Source organism: Nymphalis io, chromosome 1, assembly GCF_905147045.1.
Source record: "Nymphalis io chromosome 1, ilAglIoxx1.1, whole genome shotgun sequence".
NCBI lineage: Eukaryota > Metazoa > Arthropoda > Insecta > Lepidoptera > Nymphalidae > Nymphalis > Nymphalis io.
The window spans coordinates 5,684,811-5,703,011 of NC_065888.1; the positions used below are offsets into that span (position 1 = coordinate 5,684,811).

The following is an 18,201-nucleotide window of genomic DNA, read 5'->3' on the forward strand; positions in this document are numbered from 1 at the left end:
AATTTTATGATGTATAATGACTTAATTATATCAATAAGGGACGCAAAAATTTAAGGAGAAAAAATACAAATTTCTTTAAAAAATAAAAACAATGTTTATTTAATAAAAATAGTAGCAATGCATAACAATATCACCAGTCTCCTGGTAAAGACCTGAGGTAATCAAATGATTGTGGCTGTGGTTTTTATATTTACATAATACTATTTATTTAAAATCAATTATCTCAATGCAATTAATACTATAAATCGTTTTTCTTGTATATGGCAGTCAATCACTTCTCAAAATTAAGTCCGAGCGCCTGAGTCATAAAGCACAAAATATCTGTGTGTTCATCGATCTGAAAAGAAGAAAAAAAATTGGCATATTTTAATAACATCACTCAAGTCTGTAAAATCGTATAACTTGTGAAAAGTGTGTCTAAATAAATTTATTGAGGTCTAGAAGCAAGTTAGAGGTGCAATCCGGAGTCGAGCAAATTTTTTTTTTGTTAAGAAATTGCCAATTTTAAAGCAGTTTTAGTCATTTCATCAGATTCTGAGAGTAGGGAATAGTAAGTGCACCTGTGTTTGCGCACACACTTGTCTACTTTATCCTGCACAGTTGGCTAATTTTCTTTAAAATCTCCAATCTTCTTGCATGATCGAAATTGGCCAGGATGTCATCGCCGTCATTATATATTAATTACTCTCATATTCCGCATTTACGGTCACAGCCGGCGCCCACCGCGGGCGAGTACTCACGATCTTGGCGGTGGGCTTCCCGCCGCCGTGGCCCGCCTTGGTGTCGACGCGCGCCAGCAGCGGGCGGCGCTGCGGGGACGCGCGCACGGCGTGCTGCAGCGCCGCGATGAACTTGAGCGAGTGCAGCGGCACCACGCGGTCGTCGTGGTCCGCCGTCAGCACCAGCGTGGCCGGGTACTCCGCGCGGCTCACTGCGGACACTTGCCGTCTTAACAACTGAACTTGGTGTAGGTGAGTAGCCTTATTGAGTGATCTTATCTTATAAAAAGTATTAACATGCCGAATGTTTATAACATATATAATAATATAATCGTAATTATTTTTAAAATATTTTTTTACTATTAATTAACCGTACCATAATTAGATTTAAGCATCGCTTTCGTAAGACATTCTGAATTATGCTAAATCAGGTTAAATGTGTAATATTATGATCATACCATTATCCGGCGGCTGTATATTGTGTAAGGGCGAGTACTTGAGCAAGTTCTCGAAGTGCGTCTTGTTGTCGGAGCTGCCGTAGTCCGACACCCATGCGTGTCCTATCGTAAACTTTTGGAACCGAAGCATGTCCAGGACTCTAAAATACAGTTTATAATTATATGTAGTGCAGTAAAATATCAAATAAATGAAATTATTTATTGAATAATTACTAATATAAAATTTAAATACTTCCATACCACTACAATTATATGCATATTTATATAAAATATTTCCATTTATTAGTAAATTAGCCGAGACACATAAACAGCGAAGCCATTACAATATAAATGCAGTTGAATATGCAAGCATGATTTAAATCCAATATTCTGCGATTATATATAGTAAATAAACATAATTATGTACTATAATCCAATGGCAGGAAGAATAAAGATAAACAAATCTTAAATTTACATATTCCATGCGATTTGCTAATATGTCTACTATATTATGCACTACAAATAGTTCAGATTAACACTACGTAAGACAATTTATTACAAATACCACAGAATATTTAGATTTCAATCAATGATGTCATGTCAATTCAATGATTTTAATCAAAATCACCAATAAAAGCTAAAAGGACAGAAGCGGGGCAGACGGGAGGCGACTACTGACCCGACCTGCACGATGGCGGCTCCGAAGAGCGCGGGGCGCTGGTTGATGCAGGCCGCTACCAGCAGCCCGCCGTTGGAGCCCCCCTGCGCCGTCAGCAGCGAAGCCCGCGTGTAGCCCTCCGTCACCAGGTACTCGGCCGCCGCCTGGAAGTCGTCGAACACATTCTGCTTGTTGAGGAGGCGCCCCGCGTTGTGCCAGCGCTCGCCGTACTCTCTGCAGTGACAAGAAGAGTTCACAAGTGTCTCGTCGAGGGACGGGCGGGCGAGCCGCGGACGGAGACGTACCCGCCGCCTCGGATGTTGGGGATAGCGACGATGCCGTTGAAGTGCTGCATGAAGACGAGCCGCGTGACGCTGAAGCTGGGCTGTAAGTTGATGTTGAACCCGCCGTAGCCGTAGAGTAGCGCCGGGCTTGATCCATCTCGCGGCAGATTCTGCGCAACAACACCAAATGAAGAATTACTACTACATCTATTTACAATAAAAATAAAATCATTTTATATACTAAAATTTTCATTTTAATCTAAAAATACCTACTCATTATAGCTTTAAAATAATCTCCAAAAAGAAACAAAACAACAGCATCTATATATATTTACCTTTTTAGAAACAATAAACATAGGAACTTTGGTGCCATCTTTGCTCGAGTAGAATATCTGCTTAGCCTCGTATTGCGATGCGTCGAATCCCTTAACTTCAACTTCTCTAAAAACCTGCAAAAATAAGATGACGTTTATTATATTCGTCTATCGTGTTAGGTGCTTTGTAACAATGAAAGGAATAATGAGTTAAAAAACTCAACTTTTGAAAAGTGAAGTCAAATACTCACAGTAGGCTTGTATGGTTTTTGGCTACTAAAATCGAGATGGTAAATGATGCCAGGTGTCAGGAAGGACATGAAATGGTAGAAGATCTCGCCCTGTTGCTTCTTGCCCGAGAAGCCAACTATGGAGCCCACGTCCAAGTCGAATACTTGCAACAGTTCACCTGACTCGGAATGCAATTGTAGGACACTCTGAAATAGAATAATATAACAATCGCATCAATTTAGCTGAAGAGCCTCTGATAAGTTTATAAAAGAACTTTCGAGATATTTTTATAATTGTTTAGTTGTTAGAAGTGTGGAATTTCTCAGTATAACTACACAACAGGAGATATTCGATTGCTACCAATACATGGCAGACGAGTCATTAATGAAGATTTTATGTAAGACAAGACATTATGTAATAAAGTCGAAATAAAACTGACAGTCTTATATTATATTGTAAGGAGTCAGTCGAGAAGACTGGCAACACACGGGCACCAGGGTATAAAAGAACCCCTCTCGCCATCATGGGCCTCTTTTTGCTCCAGAAGATCGGAACTCTAATTTCACCCGCCTAAGCTGTGTCATAGTGGTGGTGGCTGTGTCATATTTCACTATTAATGTTAAACAGTCATTTTCCTTTACTAATTTAATTCCTTTTTTTTATTATTTAACTTTTGATTTCCGTTATTTTTAAAATCCACTTTTGGTTTCTAAAAATATAATAATGTATTTTTAATGTAACTTTTTGAATAATGATTCATCATTTCCATAACATGGCCTAGTATCCGCATCATCTCTACGTCACATACAATTCATCCCTAACATCTTTCATACAATCATCAATATCTTGTTCTTCCCCTCCATCCATGTATATTTATTACAAACATTGGTGATTACAATATTAAATCTAAAATAGAATAACGTCACTAATATTAAAAATACCTTGACGTCTCTGACGTAGTGAAGCACAAGTTTGTCGTTGTCGACCGGGGACGCCCAATCCAAAACATCAGTGGGGTGCTCCTACAAATAAAGAGTTTCAACTTCAATTAATATTACAACAAATATTTAACACTTTTTATATAAAATAATTAGGCGGACGGGCAAATGGGCCACCTGTTGGTAAATGGTCATCATCGTAATTATCTATATAAGTATGTATTTACAAAAGAAAAATAGTATATGTAGTATATCAGTTGTCTGGTTTCCATAGTAAAAGCTTAAGTTGGGATCAGATGGCCGTGTGTGAAAAATGTCCCAGGATATTATTATTATTATGGTCGTGTCGCTGTAAAAATACATCATTAACCATTCCTTACATCAATGCGCAACCAACCTTGGGAACTAAGATGTTATGTCCCTTGTGTCTGTACACTGGCTCATTCACCCTACAATTCTGAAAACAACACTTTTAAGATTTGCTATTGTTATTAGTGGGTGGTATCTGCCTAGGTGGTCTTGCAACAAAACCTTACCACAAAGTAAAGTAAGTACTCCTAAACACATTTCTGAGTTTACATATCGTGACGTCATCACATTACAATAACGCGCATAATTACCGGTACAACTGTTTCCCAGTTTTCTTCAGCGGGGTTGTGTAGGTCGATCTTGATGAGCTTGTAGTTCGGAGCGTTCTTGTTCGTACGGAATATACACACGGAGCTATTTTCTGACAGGCTGTTCGTCACATACTGTAAAAGAAAAGTACATGTGTTTAAGGTGACCAAAGACAAAAAAAATATTTCTATTAAAGTACGATTTTAATCTATGAATATTGTATTTTAGTTTGAGGTGTAAACCATTAGACATTCTTGAAAGCTGAAGAATTAGTTAGGGGCTAAAAAAATATTATTAAATTTTTTTTATTTTTATGTTTATACGATTTTATATATACATAGATTATATAATATTTAGTTAAAAATTTAGTTGACGAACCTCATAGTCCGCTTCGAACTTGTGCACGATCTGCGTGAGCGGTAACTTCCCGCTGATGACGGGCGTCTTGCTGAGGTCCGCGAAGAACAGCAGGTTGTCGCGGCAGTCCTTCACCGGGCTCACGATGAGATACCGTCCGCAGTCCGACACCTCGGCACCGCTGGAACATGGTTACCGCCCCGTTGGTCTAGTGGCTAGCTTTATAACGCTGCAGATATCGGAGTTATCTGGGTTCAGAGGCGGGCCAATAAGAATCTACTCAACTATTTTGTCAAGAAATTCTCGGTAGCAGCCCGAAGATTAGTGGCTGGCCAGTGTTATACTTTTAAAATTTATTACGATACTTTTAAAATTCTGATGAAATTTGTTAATTTAATAATGGTAATTATTTAAATAAATTACAATCCGTCATATAAATCTAGAGTTTACAATTGAGGCTCGAATATTCGTGGTGAATATCTAAGAGAAGTAAATTTTAAATATCTACGGATAATATTATATAAGCATGAGAATAAAATGCTACATGAAACTATTTAGCGATTAGGTAATAAATTCCACAATATAAGTGAATCCTTAGTTCACACGGCTTTGATGTTATTAACGACTAAATGTGAATTACGTTAACGAAACAAAGCAAATACACTATTTAACATAATATGTACTGGTGGTAGGATTTTATGCAAGCTCGTCTGGGTAGGTACCACCCACTCATCAGATATTCTACCGCAAAACAGCAGTACTTGATATTGTTGTGTTCCGATTTGAAGGTTGAGTGAGCCAGTGTAATTACAGGCACAAGGGACATAAAATCTCAGTTGGTGGCGCATTGGCTATGTAAGCGATAGTTGACATTTCATACAATGCCAATGTCTAAGGGCGTTGGTGATCACTTTCCTATTCTATAAAAAAAACCACGAAAGAATCACAAGTGAAATAAAAAAAACGTTTAAACTTTATATTTGACTATATATAAAAACTACAAAGTTTTAATTGAAAATATTAACATTATGTATATACTAGTTATAGTTATTATAGTTTTCTATTTATAGAAAAATAATTGGTGGAAATTACGAGAATTTTTAATCAACATACGAACGTCTCTCTTCGTTCAGCATTCGACTGTTGACGTCACTGTTAATGATATAACAATGTATTAAGGGTTTTGCTAAATACGTAAAATTGTATTGAAACGACGTCTAAAAGAAGCGAGTAGATCGTTTGGCGTAGGATTGCAAAAAACCAAATCACTGAACACAGCCAACCAAGGACTGCAAGATCTTGCCGAAGTGTTTTTCTCACAGCAGTTGTCGGTGAACATTTGGTTGAGGGGCGGTGGCTGAGGGGAGGTCACTCACATCCTCCAGAGCGGCTCGTCGGGGAACTCCACGACGATGACGTCATCGGACTGCGGCGTGTCGAGGCGGTGGTAGCACAGCTTCTGGTCGCGGTTCACTTCCGTCTCCGACCCGTCCGTCTTGCCAGTCTGGTCTGGGTAACGCTGGAATAAAGGGAATACAGCACATTACTAAAATCATACGTTAGGTTTTGCAAAATTATGTTATACCAATAGTATATAAGTGAAAAAATCACTCGCTAACTGACTCATTACGAGATCGCCGTAACTATATGACCGATTAACATGTAATTTTTCAAAATTTTCTCGACGTACATACTCACTAAGGCTGCCTGTCCACCGGAGCGGAGCGAGGCAGCGGAGCGGAGAAACGGATAAATATTAACCAATAAGATTGCACAAAATCTCCGCTCCTCTTTAGTGGACAGGGATTATTGGTTAATATTTATCCGTTTCTCCGCTCCGCTGCTTCGCTCCGCTCCGGTGGACAGGCAGCCTAAGAACGGTTTTTTTTTTAAACTTATGTTTTTTATCATTCACCCGTGTGAAGCCGGGGCGGGTACCTAATTCAATTATAAATAAGCAGCTCTGCTCTTTTGTTATTGCTCTTTTCATTAAGGTCGTATTGGAACTGATAAAATTACTAAGATTGCGTATAAATATATAACTCTCCTACTTGGACAACACCTCCGAATTATTGGGAAACGATTTCTTGTCGAATTATCTTTGCCCTGTAGGAATAGCAATATCGTAAACATTACGTTTACTGGTGGTAGAGTTTTGTGCAAGTTCGTCTGGGTAGGTACCACAAACTCATCAGATATTCTACCGCAAAACAGCAGTACTTGGTATAAATATAAGCCAGTGTAATTACAGCACAAGGGACATAACATCTTAGTTCCCAAGGTTGGTGGCGCATTGGCGATGTAAGCGATGGTTAACATTTCTTATACCAATGTCTATGGGCGTTGGTGACCACTTATTATCAGGTCCATATGCTCGTCCGCCTATTTATACTAAAAAATAATAATTACATAATTCTTATAAAAACACAGTTTTTTATATATTATGTTACATCTCTAAGATTTAAAAAACTATTGCCTTAGTTTTTTTTATATGTAACTGCAATTACATATAAGTACAAATAAATTAAAATTCGAGATGGCCCAGTGGTAAGAACGCGTGAATCTTAACCGATGAACGTGGCTTCAAACCCGGGCGAGCACCTCTGAATTTACATGTGCTTATTAATTTCTGTTTATAATTCATCTCGTGCTTTTCGGTGAAAGAAAACATCGTGGGGAAACCTGCATGTGACTAATTTCATCGAAATTCTGCCACATGTGTATTCTACCAACCCGCACTAGAGCAGCGTGGTGGAATAAGCTCCAAACCTTCTCCTCAAAAAAGGGAGAGGAGGCCTTAGCCCAGCAGTGGGACATTTACAGGCTGTTACTGTAAATTAAAATTGAATTTGATTAAAATATCAATAATAAGAAACACGTGGTATGCATGTGTTATTAATTTTATATAAGGCAATAATAAAATAGTTTATAGTTAATTTTCCTCAAGTTGAATTATCATACATGTTGACCGTAACATTAATAAATGGTTACTTGGCATTGAGGATATATGGTGTTACGTTGTCCTTATTGTTTACTAGCTGTTCCATGCGACTGCGCCTTTTTTTTATATCGCTGGAAAAACGCGTTACTCGTTTCCCCTACGGGAATAGTGTGTATGTGTGTATGGGGGGGGGGGGGGGAAGGTGGGGCTCGCCGGTGTCCAAGGCGCCGAGTGCACCCCGAACATCGGAATACACACTAAAAAACCAGCGGTACCATTTCCGTCTTAACGAGGAGCGCCACGGGATCGCTTTCGCATGCTACCGTGAAATGCGACTGCGCCTGCGTCAAGGATATGCCTAAGTATATATATCCTAGCCAGGTCCTAAGTTACTTCTATATAAAGTTTAATTACAATCTTTTTAGTGGTATAGTAGTGATGAGGTAACACAAATATAGGACAGAGTTGCACGCATTTATAATATTCGTCTAATTCAATGTGATAGAGCTTTGACATTCTAATGCCAAACAGCAATTGCAAAAGGGACATTACATTTCAGTTCTCAATGTTATGAATGGATAATATTTTTTACAGCGCCAATGTTTATGGGCGATGGTGACCATTTACCAAACATTTGCCGTCCGCCTTCCTATTCTATAAAAAAAATATATAAAGGTCTTTATAATAGTTTAAATGATTGATCTTTCTTGATTGATATTTTGATTTTCTTCATGGTCAGATACATTTTTTATAATGTACACCATTAGCGTTATATTTGTATAAAAGTAATTTAAGTACTAAATAGCTAAATGCTTACCGAGTAAAACAATCCCTTATTATCCTTCGACCATGCCATTGATGCGAATTTAACTTTTTTCAACACCTCTGGATAGTCTTTGCCTGTAAAAACATTTATATTTCGTTAGATAAAGTGATCGTTTTATATATCTTTTAGCAAAATATATATGAAAATAATCTTGGTTTATTATTAAATTAATTAATTATTTATTTAAAATAGGTTGCTAATTAAATTCTATTTATATTTGTTTCATACGATACCATCGAACAAATACATTTTATTATGTATGTCTTTAGTAAGGAACCCCAAAGTTTCAATGAAAAATAACTTGGTCTTTGGTTCAAATCTGGTTAAGCTATTCAAGTGTATTATTTATATTTTCTATACATCTTGCAATGAAGGAAAACCTTGTAAGGAACTAAGACTGACTACCTACATCATAATTAACCTTACTTTTATGAATTGGCACCGAATACAAAATAACCAATTAGAATAAACATCAATTTTATTTAATTGTGTTGTTTTTTTAAATATTTTATATATGATGTATATAATATACACACGATTATATATATTTGTATTTATATACTGGTAATTGGATCTATTAAATCTCTTCCATAGTTTATGGATAACATATTGAAAATTTTCATCATTATTTTAAAACTGAAACACTATCGCTATATAAAAATGCCGAGATGGCCCAGCGGTAAGAGCGCGTGAATCTTAACCGATGATCGTGGGTTCCAACCCGGGCAAGCACCACTGACTTTTCATGTGCTGAATTTGTGTTTATAATTCATCTCGTGCTTAACGGTGAAGAAAATAATCGTGAGGAAACCTGCATGTGTTTAATTTCACTGAAATTCTGCCACATGTGTATTCCACCCACCCACCCGCATTGGAACAGAGTGGTGCAATAAGCTCCAAATCTTCCCCTCAAAAAGGAGAGGAGTCCTTAGCCCAGCAGTGGGACATTCACTATCACAAAATGCATAAATTATATAACATAGGTTAATAGTATATAATAAGCTTCTGCCCGTACATCTTCTGGGATAATTGGTTTTAAGTATAAATATATTATAAAAGACATTAAAGTTTATATTAGAATATTATTAAGGTTTATATACGACTGTATTTATTCACGCTTTATATTTTAATAGTTATAGTTTCGCTAGATTTAGCTATGTGTACTTGTTCCGTGTCCTTAGTAGTAGTACTGTTGATTGGAGGTAATAAAACAATATTTTACCTTACCAGTGACAACGTCCTTCAAGTGTATGGTGATCCAGTCGGAGCCGCTTGCGGAGAGGCCGTACGCGAACGTCAAGCCGTCTTCAGTGAACCGGTAACCAGACAGCGCCACGGTGCCGTCTTCCGATAGTGTGTTAGGGTCGAGAAAAACTTCCGGCTCCTTGTCCAAGCCTTTCTGCATGTAGAGGACACTGGAAAAGGTGTACGGAGGTCAGATCGTAGCTACAGTTCGGGAGTTTTTTATTTTTATTTTTTAATTAATTTCAACGCGCTCGTCAGCAAAAAAAGATTGACTGCAAAAAACAGTAGTATTTTATATTAATAGATATCTTATATAACAAAAGAACTTGTTTTTCTCAAGTAAAACTTAACATTGTGTTATGTACATTTTTTGTTATATAAATTACTAGTATTCGCCCGCGGCATCGCCCTCGTGTTCGGGGGAGGGGGCCGCTTTTAGATAAAAAAAAGTACGTCCATGGGTTTCAAACTTAACAGAGTTACTTTCGTATATATAATATTAGTATAAACGAGAAATTAACTCGGTAAATACTGTGTATTATTTGATATTGTTTTAAAAGCACTTATATGGGTTACTTATGCGCGACGTGAATAATTATTTGAAAAAGAAGCCTTAAGCTGCGCAATGGCTGCGTCAACGAACAATCGCATTATATGCTTTTGCTGGTAGGGCTTTGAGGAAGCCCATATGATGAGACTCTTCATATATTCTTCCACCTATCAGCAATACTTAATACAAACTTTGTGTTCTAGTTTGAAGGGTGAGTGTGCCAGAGTAACAAGCACAAGGGATATTACGTATAGTTTCAATGGTTGGTGGCACTTTCGGCGATGTGTAAGATGGTTATAGAATATTTCTTACATTGACAATGGTCATTGGTGACCACTTATCTGGTAGACCACCTTTGGCATTTTGGCAGTATTGGCTACATCCACTTTAAATAGAGAAAAAAATATTCGAATATGTCTTATATATGTTCGTATTTACTAACGACTTGTATATTTCAACACGTGTGTGTTGTATGAAGCAACTTATGAATACTTTTAATTTTATTAAAAATGCGTATAACTTAGTCTTAAAAACGATTTATTAACTTTGAGACGGAAGCTTGGAATGATTATACTCTTTTTAGTATTAAATTGACGTTTGCCACTTGATATTTATCTATTTATCTAAAGAAGCTGAATAAGTTTGAATTGAGAAATTGTACTCACTTTTGGTTCTGCAAGCCAGTGTTTTTGAAGAAGAAATATCGGTCGCCTCTTTTGAAGGGACAGGAGTACTTGGGGTAGTTCCACAGCTCTGTTAGCCGGTTATGGATATCCTTCTTCACAGGACACGAGTCGAGGAAAGGTCGGGTTATATTGTTTTCGGCCTCGATGAACGCTTTCGTCTCCTCCGCGTCTGGGTCTTCGAGCCAACGGTATGGATCTGCTATCTGATAATAATATATATATTATTACGTGAACATGGAAACTCATACAGTTTCTTTTTGTGTTTATAATAAAATAACAATATTTAAACATATTATTCGAAAGGAATAAAATTTATTATAATTAAATTTCGTCGCGACACTAGTTTAACTAATTATCCTTTCATTTAATTGAGGCTAATATTATTCAACCGTTACTCTAGGCGTAAATTAAAATACATAACCGTTCTATAGTACAATATTAAGAACTCTTACTTTTTTTAATATTCTTAATAATAAATAGTATTAAAGCAAAATAGTTTTCGAATGATGGTCAAACTTTAGTCAGTTTAGCCTCAACCATGACCCACTTTGATATTTAATTAAAAAAAAAAAAAAAAAACTAGTTTCCTATTGAATACGTTAGGGGTCACTGCACGGATACTTATTCCGTCATAAATACAATTGGTTTATATTTTCTTTATAAGTGTACAAGGCTATAGAAACTTGTAGCGTCGATTGTCATGTAAAATATAACGAACAAGTTGTACCTGTTTTGAATATAAATAGTATTACTAGAACAAATTATTGTTTTGATTTATTGACTTTTGTTTCGCTCACTGTGAAGCGAATCCTTTTTATTGGCTGTATGTTCCTTTATCATTCATTATTTGCTGTATTAATATTTCTATTGTTGAAGCAATCGTTTTTGGGGAATTTAAATTATTTATTGTTATATAAATATAACTAGGTATCGTGTATCTTAAAACATACTGTAACTTCACATCAATAATTTTAACAAGTATGAAATATAAAGTGAATTGTTCAAAATTTTAAAGAGTATTATTTGTAGGAAAGGAAACAATACAACATTAAAAAACTGAGGTACAGCGTATTGTTTCCTATATTTTTAATATATATATATATTATTTTTAATAAATAGTATTTGATAAAAAATTTAAACGTTACTCTGAATTTAGTTTAATGTTAAGGATACAAAATTCAAACGAATCAGTAAAGGAATAGAATTCTAAAACAATAAAGAACCAGCAAGATGAAATGTTTAATTTTGTGTATTTTGTTTATTGAGCCATAGTTTATATCTTAAAAACCTAGAAACCGTATTCGAAGAATGTTATCCCTTCTTTATAACAGTAAAGGCCACTGACCTCACATCCGTTATTCAATATAACAATTTCGTATCCTATAAAATTACAAATTAACTTATATATTTTCTAAACTTTATTATAATAACTCGTCTCTTTGTATTTCCCAATATTTTTTACTACATAAATAAAAAATAAAATAAAAATTATATTTTCTTTAGTCGAAACCCAAAGAAAACATTAAAATAAAATTTATCATTTAAGTTATGAACAATGATTTAAAAAAAAAAAAGATTTTTTTTGTACATGCTAAATTTCCAAAATTTTATTTCAAATGAGCTAAATACATTAACTAATTTATGATATAACAATATATATATATATACATACCTCGTCAATTTATGTTCTAATTAAGGCAATATATAACACTATGCGAGTAAAATCCAACTAGTAATATAATCTTATCATTACACACATTAGTTTCGAGCAATGCAATATAGGAATGCTTGTACTTTAGTAGAAGGCGTCAAGTACGTGACTTAACTTACGATAAATTATAGCCCGTCAACAATTAATAAACAGCTACTTGTAATCGTGTCTGAATGTACTTTTATAGAAATTGTCACTGAATATCCATGATATACGAGAATGACCAAAAGATGTTTTTTTTTTAATTGACATCTCTTTGCATTACCATGCGAAGGGGTCATAATTAAAACCGCGAATTTCAACTCTTTGGACTTCGTATACCTTTAAATATTAAAGCTAAAAGGATTTGTTTGAATTATTCAATACTTTTAAAACACGATAAGTGTTTATTACATATGTGTAAAAAAACACTTAATGATATTTGATGATGATAATATTTTAGAAGATTGACCTCTAAAAAAATAGGTCAAAAATAAATGATAACTGTAAAAATGTAATGTATAAACAAATATCAACGTCTATGTATTTAGATTTTATATATGAATTCAATTTCCTTACAGAGTAAATAATAAAAAAGTTAGTATAAACAAAACGTACAAACTCATCTTTTTATTAAATGATAAAATAATATGAAATACATACCTTAGTACCATGGTAATCATCAACCACAGTTTCATCCCTTCTCGCATCTGGGTAGTCGAAGACCATGTTCCACTTAGCGGCGTATTTGGTTGCGCTGCACTGCAACAATGCACACATTAGAACGGCCGCATAATAAGCACGCATTCTGAATCCTGCACCCACAGTCACTGGGCACAAACTGAACGGTTTGATGCCCATGCTCGTCTTATATTAGACAAAACGCACCGAGAAACTTTGCGTAAAGCCAACCGAGTTGTTTTCAAACAAGTTTGAAATATTTTGATAGATACTATCTTTCGTCTAAATTTAATAGTCGTGTTTTTAGTATTATTAATTGCCAGAGTTACGTATAATATACAAAAATACAGAATAGAGTTTTTATATATTTAGAATACTAAACGTAAATGGGATGCGTTTTGCGAAATAGGAACATTTTAAAATATTCTTTTAATACAACAAAACATAGAAATTCGATTTTAATCTAGGGAGAGTCTGGAAAATCTAAAAAAGATATTGATTAAATGTTTTGCTTAATATACATTTTAATCCCATATTATTGGTTATTATTTTACAAGTGACTCAATAAACAGTTTGATTCGCAAAAAAGTGTAATAATGGAGAAAATTAAACATCGCGGTGTGAAGTCTTGAACATACCATACTAGGTCCTTAAGTGGCCTATTGAGACACATTCTCATATATTATCATTTAAACCGTAACAAAACAACAGCGAATTGACGCATTTAACTTCTTTTTAAGATTTTTTAAATTATTTATGGTAAAAAATAAATATTATTGTTATATAATTTCATTTAAAACTCCCCATTCATTTATTTATTTCCCAATTTTTTGTCAGTATTCGAGATTTACTGACAAAAATGTGGAAAATAAAATGATTTTAAGACATTTGATATCTATCAAACTTAAAAAGAAAAACCTTATTTAAATACAAAATTTTTAACCAAATCGTTAGAGCCGTTTTCGAGATACAAAAATTTATATATAACAAGAATTGCTCATTTAGTATCTATTATAAGACAGACACTACAATACACAATCATTTGTAGGCAATGTATAGAAATTAAAAACACATTTTCTAACCATTTTGGGCTGGGATTATTTGAAAATATATAATCAAGAGAGTTCCAAAGATATGCGCCAAGAACAGTGTAAGGGTTTTCCAAATGATAAAGTAAGTTATTTTTGTAAAAACTCAACTTTGCAAACGGAAGTATTTCAGTGGTACAAATAAACTTTACTATAGGTGTAATGTTTTGGGAGTTTGCAGAAATAAAAAAAAAAAAGTTTGATTGGTTTATATACCAGCATACAAAAATTATGTAAACTGTTAATAAACAAAAATAAATCGTTTTCATTTTGTTTTATAACTTAACGTGGCAACTAATTTGTCATACTTGTTTTCTGCAATTTAAAAGATCATCAAATTGATTCGAGAATTAATGTATTATGAGCAAAGAACCTTGAAAACTAATATAAAAAAGGTTTGTTATAAAAACTTGCCTGTTTTGATTCTACGTCTAAACTCTAATAACGATATTATTGCTTAAGGGTCCGTTCACACAGACCGGCTCGGAGAGGAGAGCAGATTTTTATCACGTTGGAAACAGTGTTTTGAGTGATTGTAGTAAAGTTTATTTTTGCATTTGCACCTTTTTTGTCATTAAAAATGCCTGAACGCGCTTCGTGTGAAGTAATAAAAGGAGCCGACCGGCTCCGCTTGCGTGCTCTTTCTCGCTCGCACCCGCTTTCAGATCTCTTCCAGCCGGTCGATGTGAAATAGTTGGCGGCTCCGCTCCGGCCAATTCCAAGCGTATACGACCCGGTCTGTGTGAAAAGAAAAAAGCAGGCCGATGCTCTCCGAGCCGGTCTGTGTGAACGGACCCTAAAGATCTTCAAAATTGATGTTTAAATTGTAAAAATATACAAAAAATACCTATCATAATCTAAATTTATACTAGTTACTCGTCTTGGAGTTGTTTGGCCCGAGTCTATATCTAAAACGAAGAGTGTCCTCTTTCATAAACCACGCACGTCCTGTCAGGGCCACAAGGCCTAGCCGACGTTTACACGCCTGCATAGTGCGATCCACGGCAATGTACGGGCCTTTCACTGCATAAAAAATGTACTACCTACCCAGACGAGCTGGCACAAAGCCCTACCACCAATAAGGTGGGGCATCGGCAATGTAAGCGATGGTTAACATTCCTTACAATTCCAATGTCTATGGGTGTTGGTGACCAATTACCATCAGGTGGCCCATATACTCGTCCGCCTACCTATACTATAAAATAAAATAAAAACAACCTAGGGAACTAAGATGTTATGACCCTTGTGCCTGTAATTACATTGGCTCACTCACCCACGGTTTCGGCCATGGCGGCCAATCTCAAGAGAGATTAGCCAACTGCACAGGACATATTATAGTGCACAAGTTTGTACGAAAACACAGGTGCACTCTCTATTTCCTTACTCTTATAATCCGATAGGACGGCAATCCGACACGATCGGAAAGAGTTCAGGCGCAGGACCAACGGCTTTACGTACTTTCCGAGGCACGAGAGTGTACACACTTCCAACTTCTAGACTCCGGGCTGCTAGTGAGAATTATCGACAGAAAAAACCAATCGTTTTTTTATTGGCCTGACTAGAACTAACTTTGAAACTAGGACTTCGGATCCACGGCCTTATATCTACCCACTCGACCGACGAGGCAGTCAGTTATTATAACCGTAACCGTAACAGCCTGTGAATGTCCCACTGCTAGGCTAAAGGCCTCCTCTCCTCTTTTTGAGAAGGTTTGGAGCTTATTCCACCACACTGCTCCAATGCGGGTTGGTGGAATACACATGTGGCAGAATTTCAGTGAAATTAGACACATGCTGGTTTCCTTACGATGTTTTCCTTCACCGTAAAGCACGAGATGAATTATAATCACAAATTAAGCACATGAAAATTCAGTGGTGCTTGCCCGGATTTGAACTCACGATTATAGGTTAAGATTCACGCGTTCTTACCACTGCACCATCTAGGCTCAAGTCAGTTTTTATATTATTACTTAAAACTAATATTGGTTTGTGCAAGCCCATCTGGGTAAGTATTCTGCTGCTATACAGCAAAACTTAGGAATTTTTCAAATGAGTCCGTTGGTGTCAGATTACTTGCATGCTCAAGAGCAGAACGGTTCTCGTACTATGAAGGGGCAGTTATGTTTTTCATACAAAGTGACTCGATGGACAAGTGAGTGAGAGCAGTCCTTCAAACAACTGTTATCAGGACGGCAAGATGGCAAAAGCAACAGTCCTCATTCATTGTTTAGCTCTGAGGTGAGCACTCATGTTTTCATATTTTTTATTGGATATTTTGCTTACCTTCTTACAATAAAATTTAAGATATATTATAGACAAAATACAGGTTTGGACTGCTCCATGGAACTCAAATAGTGATGTGTTTTCTTATAGAGAAAAATGGTTTGGGAAGGTAAAAACCGAAATTGAACCTTGAAATAATATATAAATGTTATAAATTCTAAACTCACAAGTCCAAAATTGATACAAATATAAACCACTTTGCTTTACTATTCATAAAAATTAATAATAATAAATAAATTTAATTAAAATCAATAGATAAAGGAACATCAAAATATCACATATAATTATTATTTAAATGCAGTTATATAAAAAATCAACATTAACGGGCTATTAAAAAACCAACTGTAAGCTTTTGGAAATAAAAAAAATAATATTTACTATTTAATGAGTCATTCCATAATAATATTGAGTATGAATATTCCTATTTTGCTTACATTATAGAAAAATGGATGACAATTTGCAAGTAAACCAATAAACAGGTATAGCTATAAATTATATTAATTAATTATATTAAAGTTGTTGTTATAAATGCCAGTAGAAACTTTATGTATTGTACACAGAATGTTTACAATAGATACGAGATTACAAAAATACACACATCAAACACTTCTCTAGATTACAGACTGAATAGATTTGATGGAATAGCAATTCTATGTTTTCGGTAGATTTTGGCATTGCTGTTTAAAAAAAAAAATTATCATTGAACTACTCCTTAAATATTATCATATATATTTTTATTTAGCTATTATCTTCTCTTAGCATAAAAATATAAGACACCAATATTATGATTAATGTTGGTGACTTATAGTTTGACTGATTTATAGCAAAAATTCAATTGAATGTCATATGTAAGAAGTAAGTTTTTGTAACCAATATTGTTATTGCTTTAAGACTAATAAGTATACTCTGTCAAGATATAACTAAGTCATTACGTTTATGAAGTTTTATTATTACTCTAGTTAAATTGATAAGAGGCTAATCTTTAAACGCTCAAGTTTAAATAATGCAGTACAATATGTACCTAAAAGTTTTATATAAAATTATTTCTAAATTTAAAAAGACTTACCAATCTATTTTTGACTGAGGTAAATATTGTATTATTTAAATTTGTTACAAGTTTATTATTAGGTAAGGTAAATAGTGCAAAATTCGCGGAAAATCGGCGATGATAAGCCAAAAAGCGACGCACCACCATACAATTTGGCATTTTATATTTTCTTGCCATGTATAAAATTTTGTCATTTGTCAGCGAATTGAAGTTGAAGATATTTAGACAATTTGTCACAAATTTATCTAATGCTTTGGCTTTTCATTAAATAATTACATCAAAGTACTTAAACTTATACTATCTACAGGCATGTATATTTCATAAATGTGCAATATATAAGTTTCATACAGAGTACGTTATAAATATAACATGTCTGGCATAAGCATAAGAGCTTTATTCATACAAATTTTGAATAATAGTAGCTACAAATAGATGGCATTTTTTCGTTTGTTTTACAACTGCTAATCGGATTTATACGAAACAAAATGTAAAATTATTTTATAGCTTCAGGAAGGAAATAGGCACAGATTTGCCGCTTTAATTTCATATTATCTTTAATCGCGCAGGTGTCAAGTCAGTAAGTTCTAAACATGCAAATAGCATTAATT

The 18,201-nt window shown here is 34.8% G+C and overlaps 1 protein-coding gene across 3 annotated transcripts; it reads right to left on the reverse strand.

Annotated features, from left to right (window-relative positions):
• Positions 1–70: 70 nt before the first annotated feature.
• Positions 71–17,752, reverse strand: LOC126768794 (prolyl endopeptidase). Of its 3 annotated transcripts, XM_050487154.1 has the most exons (17): positions 17,644–17,752; positions 15,505–15,508; positions 13,158–13,302; positions 10,784–11,007; positions 9,551–9,738; positions 8,315–8,397; positions 5,933–6,075; positions 4,578–4,737; positions 4,202–4,333; positions 3,585–3,665; positions 2,664–2,849; positions 2,434–2,547; positions 2,120–2,268; positions 1,836–2,048; positions 1,178–1,317; positions 741–931; positions 71–337 (listed from the first exon to the last, which is right to left on the reverse strand). In XM_050487154.1, exons 1-17 carry the CDS (start codon positions 17,750–17,752, stop codon positions 272–274), a joined length of 2,328 nt encoding a protein of 775 aa, XP_050343111.1. In that variant the 3' UTR covers positions 71–271. The 3 variants fall into 3 exon arrangements, with proteins under 3 accessions (XP_050343111.1, XP_050343098.1, XP_050343103.1); XM_050487141.1 differs by lacking the exon at positions 15,505–15,508 and having other exon boundaries at positions 13,158–13,256; positions 17,612–17,752; XM_050487146.1 differs by lacking the exons at positions 71–337; positions 15,505–15,508 and having other exon boundaries at positions 1,841–2,048; positions 13,158–13,256; positions 17,612–17,752.
• Between the last annotated feature and the right edge of the window lie 449 nt (positions 17,753–18,201).

What these genes read in the sequence shown, in the direction of transcription:
- LOC126768794 (XM_050487154.1), bottom strand. Translation starts at nt 17,752, where the DNA reads ATGCCAAATTGTATGGTGGTGCGTCGCTTTTTGGCTTATCATCGCCGA. An exon ending in ATAAGGGATTGTTTTACTCG is followed by an intron (nt 6,076 to 8,314) that starts GTAAGCATTTAG and finishes CCTTTATTCCAG; the next exon opens with CGTTACCCAGACCAGACTGG. An exon ending in CCCAACATCCGAGGCGGCGG is followed by an intron (nt 2,049 to 2,119) that starts GTACGTCTCCGT and finishes TTGTCACTGCAG; the next exon opens with AGAGTACGGCGAGCGCTGGC.